The sequence below is a fragment of the Jaculus jaculus genome, chromosome 10 (assembly GCF_020740685.1).
Source record: "Jaculus jaculus isolate mJacJac1 chromosome 10, mJacJac1.mat.Y.cur, whole genome shotgun sequence".
In the NCBI taxonomy this organism is placed as follows: Eukaryota; Metazoa; Chordata; class Mammalia; order Rodentia; family Dipodidae; genus Jaculus; species Jaculus jaculus.
Genome location: NC_059111.1, coordinates 84,395,704 through 84,401,703, shown reverse-complemented (window position 1 = coordinate 84,401,703; position 6,000 = coordinate 84,395,704). Strand labels below are relative to the sequence as shown.

Sequence of the window (6,000 nt, the reverse complement as noted above, 5' to 3'; positions counted from 1 at the left end):
AAAGCAAGTACCTTTAACTGCTGAGCCATCTCTCCAGCCCTATTATTTCTTTTAGATTTAATCCTGCTTACCCAGTTTCATTAAGTGCAGCTTTAATTTTAAATTTTTATATTTTCAATAAAGGCTTATCAATTTGTTTAGAGATTTCTCTTTGGTGCTAAGAGACATGCTAACAACACATAGCTTATATTGTCTTGTTGTGTGTCCCTTACGTTTAACATGCGTGTGCTTTGTTTAGTGACTAGCAAAGTTTACTTAATAAACTTTATTAGGCTTAATGTGGGGAACCGATGCATTTTATACAATTCACCGCAGTCTGTTTTACTTTCAGGTGTCAAAACTTCAACAGTTTAGCATTTACTCAACAAAGTACTTTACCTTCACTTCTAACATTCTGAAAACGCTAGCTAAAAAATTCTCAAGATTTACTTCCTAACATCCCAAAATTCATTCATTTCGGCTGAACAGAAAGGGTCTTTTAAATTTCAGATAAAAATGGGAGACGATTCACCAGACAAGGACAATTACAGAATACAGAGCCCTTAAAAAGAATCTGAATTTTGTTGCAAGTCGGCTACGGAATCAGCCGGGGGACCTCTTTCCTAAGTGGGTTTGTTCTGACATTCATCAGGATGCCTTTCGCATTCTTGGGAACAGCCGGCCCCGGACTCTGAAGGGAGGACCAGGACTGAGACAGTCCGGGCGTCGGAAGTTGCGCCCGCAATCGCCAGGAGCTCGCCGCGGAGCGCGTCTCCTCTTCCGGCGTTCACCTTTCCAGTCCTTTCCGACATCCCATTTACGCGCCGCCGCTATAGGCTCTCGGGGAAGAAGGCCGCGGGTCACCAAGGACGCTCCGCACCGGCGACACCCGCAGAAGGGAGACGGCCGAAACCCTCCTCCCACTGGGCCCGCCACGCCACGCCACGCCACGCACGGCGGCGCTGGCCACAGCCTCGCCCGGAAGGGGGCGGAGCCTGAGGCCGGGCGCGTCCATTCGGGCCGTGAGCGGAGGGGGAGCCGAGCCGTGTTTCCGGCGCTCTCCCTTCCCTCCCCGCGTCCTGAGTCCTGTGGTTTCGCCCATCCCCGCGGCCATGTTGCGTTGCGCGGCCGCGGCGGCCGCGGGAGCGCCGGAGGAGGAGTTGGGAGTTTAGCGCAGCCTCCCGAGCGCAGGGACCACGATTGTCCGGCCCGAGCCGAGCCGAGCCGAGCCGAGCGGAGCCGAAGCCGGGCGGGAGCCGTGAGCTTGCTTCCCTGTGTGAGCGCGGCCCGCCGTCAGCGCCCCAGGAGCGGCGAGATGCTGCTGCGCCCGTGACTGCCGTGGGCCCGCCCCTGTCACCGAGTCCGGGGGGAACCGAGCCGTTCGCCCCTGAAGACGGCCCCCGCATTCGCCAGCCCGCCGAGGACACCATGAGCTCCGGCCAGCAGCCGCCGCCCCCGCGGAGGGTCACCAACGTGGGGTCCCTGCTGCTCACCCCGCAGGAGAACGAGTCCCTCTTCTCCTTCCTCGGCAAGAAATGTGTGGTCAGTAGCCGAGACCTCTGGTCGCCATCCCCGCCGTTCCCTTCGCGGCCCGGGCTTCGGGGACGGGGACTGGCACGGGGAGGAAGGGAGGGAGGGAGGGAGCGGGCGGCGGTGGCGGAGCGGGGAGGGTCCGCCTGCGCCCCGGCCCCGGCCCCGGCCCCGGCCCGGCCTCCCCCGGCCCCGCGGCGCTGCCCTCGCTACTGCCCGGGAGGGCGCGGGCCCGGGCGGCCGGACGTCGTCTCCGCGAGCTGCTGCTGGAGAACAAGGGAGTGTCACCTCCGCAGGCCTGCCCCGGAGCCCAGCTGGGCCGGGCCTGGCCGGGCTGGTGCCCTGGCTACTTGGTTCAAACTTTTACTCTTAGAGCACAAGGGGATTTTTTTCTTCCAGCCGCAGAACCCCAGCACTGGACCCCCAGCACTGGCCCTTTTCTTCTTCACTTCCTACTTCTGGATCTTGGTTGTCTTCCTTAACAATGCCGGAGGTTTCTGGAGTGGATGGATTGGGGCGGGGGTGGGGGGGGAGCAGCGCTGAGGATTTTCAATCCCCTTTTTAGTATTCTGGGAAGAAATGAAGTGCGGTTTCCTGGACACACACACTGGTTTAGAGCAAGGACAGGTACTGCTCCCGTTTCCCATTGCAGAGATTCAGGGTTTGTTTCTTCAGCACTCACGCCTAGGCCTGGTTTCTACTCTCCTCTCCACTGAATTTTTATGTATTTTTTGCACTGATGGGAGAGTGTGCTGTTCTCCCTGCAGCCATGCGCCGGGAAGCCGCAATTTCTAGCAGTTCATGATCTTCGGGGCCAAGAACGATTCTTGTTCGATTGGTGCTGTGCGGCAGCAGTTCTGCTGTGGGGAGAAGGGGAATGGGTGTTGTTGACGGAAGCATTCATTACATTGGCTACTGGCGCTTCTGGGGGTGGGGAGGTTCTGCTCCGCCGTGCCGGCCTTGTCGGGATCCTGCCTGCCGAGGTGACTGAGTTGAACTGCGGTGTGTGGAAATGCTAGCGGGCTGCTTCTCCTCTCCTCTTGCTAGCAGCACCTGCACCGAAGCCCCAGCACAGCAGTACCATTTGAGAACTTTCCTTAGCAGTGTTACCTGTGTCAAACCAGAGACCGACCACCTGCTTGTTTAAGACCTGAAGATTAGACAATTTCTGGAAAGTTACAAGATTAATTGTTAACTTTATTGGAGTCTGTTGACTCTCTCTATCCCCTACTGGAGACAAAATCATTCCAAATCATCATCGTATGTGTTTCTAGCTTAGGAATTTAGACCTTAAGGAACCTTGAGTTTGAGGATTAGAAGTGTGAGACGAGAAAGTGGCTGGAAAATCAGAATTTGGTTAAAAAAAAAAAAAAAAACTTTAAGATACCCAAGGCCCTACCTCCTACGCACAGTTCTTTTTAAACAAATGAGAAAACTGAGCTAGTGAGCCCCAAACCGCACAGCAATTTAGTAAGATAACTGGAACTGGAAAACTAGGACTCCTGATGCCCAGTCCCTTTGTACTTTCCACTACATGTTGTTTCAGAAGGGTTTTTTTCTGAAATGAAAAAAAAGTCAGTTTTGCTGATTCATTACATTTACTATGCAATAACAAATGAAGTGGCTTACTATGCTCACATACCATACCCATGAACTTTAGGCATGAAAGACATTGCATTTATGCACAAGCATTTTAATTGCCTTGTGCTTACCTGTAGTGCTTACCAGTGGTTTCAAGGAAATGACAGATGTGGGAGTCTATTACGATAGACAAATATAGCATTGCTCACTGGTGAGCATAAGTGGATTGCTGAATAGGTTATGAGTATTCAGTGCTCAGTTCCTTTATGTCATCTATTATTAATCGACTTTACCTTTTGAATTTCAGTCATTTAAAACCACACTGTTGCAGTTGCCTGCTCTTACAGGATGAAGTTTTTGTGAAGATAAACTGTAAAATTTGAAGTCCTCAGTTTAATAGAGGGTAAAGTGAGAATGGTATACAAATGTATTTATTTTTGGAGTAACCTTTTTCTCACCTTGTTGACTGTGGTCTTTTTGTAGTTGAAAACAATACTGAAATGCATTGTCTCATGAATCTAGCAGCACATTCACAAATACGACTTAAATGAATTAGGCCAGAGTATGTTCACCATTCTAAGAAATCAAGAAGTGACTCTTACAAACATGTGTTTTTGGTTTCTTGTCCTTGAACACGTGATCAAAGGCAAAGAAATGATTTGGAGAAATCTGTGGCTAGTGTGCTCCTTGCACTCTCAAGATCAACCATCTCACATAGGAAAAAAAAAAGTCAAGAAATGATACAAGTAGTTAATAATGCCAACCCATTCATTCCTTTTTCATTGAACAAACATGCATAGGAACTAAATGTTGAAGTCAGAATCAAGGACAATGCCTGCCTTCAGGGAACATAGTTTCTAGAGGGAAACAGCATGTAAACGGATGAGGCATTTGTGGGAGGCTGCAGGCCACTAGGGGAAGCACCACAACCTTCTAGTCAACTAATGTGAATTCAAACTCAAGGTCACTTTGGACAAGTTTTTCAACCTTCCTATCTCTAGCTTTGGTTTTCTTACCTGTAAAATAGGGCTACTATCTCCTTATTATATTGGTTAGTATTACGTATAAATACATGACAACTTTTTTTTTTTTTTTAAATTAAGGTTTGTAGGATCAGAGAGCATGGTGGGAGAGGATGAGCAAAAACTGCAGAATGGGCAATACCTGAATATGTAACAAAAGCTAGGTTGGTGAGAGGTATGAAGCTGCTTGAAAAAGTAGGAAGCATTACTAATAGTTTGTTATAGAGCTTGGGTTGTCAGATTTATGCATGTGTTAGTGTCACTGGATTCGAAATATAAGTGGCTAGATTCTGTTCCTAGATAGATTTGCTGTTAGAAGCTTGCACATTTGAAGAATTGACATCTACTGTTTTCTAATAGAATATTTTTGGAAAGGTTATATTGGAAACATTGGATATCACATTGGAAATAATAGGGTGTCCTTTAATCTTTGGCTATAATTTTATGAGTTAAAGTTAAGTTAAAGCAAGTTATTGTAGTACAGTGTTTTTTTAAACCTGAGGAATACCAAGGTATATCCAGGTTGCGTATGACTTTAGAAGGGGGACAGATGGAGTTGCTATAGAAGATGGGCTGAGACTCATGAGAATGGAGACAAAGGAGGTTATATAGATATTTATAGACTTCCACATGAATTCCATGAGGGCCTGAATTAAAGAAGTTCAGGGGAAATTGAAGTTCAGTTAAAACGTCAGGAGCTCTTGGCTGCACTTAGATGAGGAATTGCAGGCATGACGAGCAGCGGCTGCAGAGTCTGCAGGAACGGATTTCAGTAAAGGAAATATGTCCAGAGAAGGGATTGGTGATTGTCTTTGTGGGGGAGTGAAGCTTAAGTAAAACAGTTGTTGGCGTCAACAAATAAACTATAGAAATTGGGTCTCATGAAAGTTACATATAGTATATAAATACGTGTTACTGCTTTTACATGTTATCTAATTCAGATGCTATTCATTACCTGATAGTGTTTTCATAGTATAAGAGAACATTTAAATTTTCATGAGATTCACACATGAGGAAGCCAGGAGATGATGTAGGGGTGTCTTCCTTGGTTCTTCGCCCCCTTATTTGAGCTCGCCTCATTCAGCCAGACTAGCAAACTCTGGGATCTTCCTATTTCTGCCTCCTCATTGTTGGGAATAGTGGCATGTGGCACATTCATATGTGGGTGCTGGGGATCTGAACTCAGGGCCTTGTGCTTGCTGTAATATGAGGAACTGTCTTCCAAGCTCATGTTTGTCAGGTTTTACCTTCATTTCCTTTAGTTCTTTTGTGCTTCTTTTAACCTACTCATCTTTATGAGCTATTTCATTCATTTCCTCATTTTGTGTACAGGTCTAGGAAAGATATGATGCCTTAGTATTTTACTATAATTTTCATAACATCTCGTAGATGAGTGAGTACTGACTGACTGGATAATTATATCTCACTTGTCTCTTCCCTAGGAGCCTGTTCAGCATTTCTTACTATTTGATCAAAATACATTTATCTTCATAAAAGAAAGATGTTATCTGGACTTCAGTCTTATTAATTACAACAAAATGATCTCAGTCTGCTGCTAAGCCAACATAGGTGGTACCAGTAGCTAATCATTAGTTTTTGTTTGTTTTAAATCAGATGTTTTGGGTAATAATTCTTAGGTGAGGTGCAGAGGGGGAAATATGCTTAGAGGAATCTTTCTCTTATGATGGCCTGAATTATGGCATTACCTGTGGGAAGTCAGGGCTGGGGATGTATTTCACCTTGAGTGATGATGAGAGACTTGGAATTTACGGAGATGAAAAGTGCCCTCTTGTCCGATAGGAAGAACTTGAGCACAGAGGTGTGTGTAACACAGGGTGGATTGTGTAAGCACCAAGGAAGGCTTGACAGAATACAAAAGGCTGGCTTA

General features: G+C 46.8%; 1 protein-coding gene and 1 non-coding gene across 2 annotated transcripts in view; both read left to right on the top strand.

The window, feature by feature from the left end:
- The first annotated feature begins 1,162 nt into the window (after positions 1-1,162).
- The window catches only part of Wasl (WASP like actin nucleation promoting factor), a 68,705-nt gene continuing 63,867 nt past the window's right edge, over positions 1,163-6,000 (top strand). Inside the window, exon 1 of the mRNA XM_004658601.2 lies at positions 1,163-1,521. Within this exon, the coding sequence (XP_004658658.1) occupies positions 1,408-1,521 (114 nt within the window). The 5' untranslated portion in view covers positions 1,163-1,407. The remainder of the gene's footprint in view (positions 1,522-6,000) is intronic.
- Positions 3,684-3,808, top strand: LOC123464285. Its single transcript, XR_006639514.1, has one exon. It is a non-coding gene; the product is annotated as a small nucleolar RNA SNORA38 (small nucleolar RNA).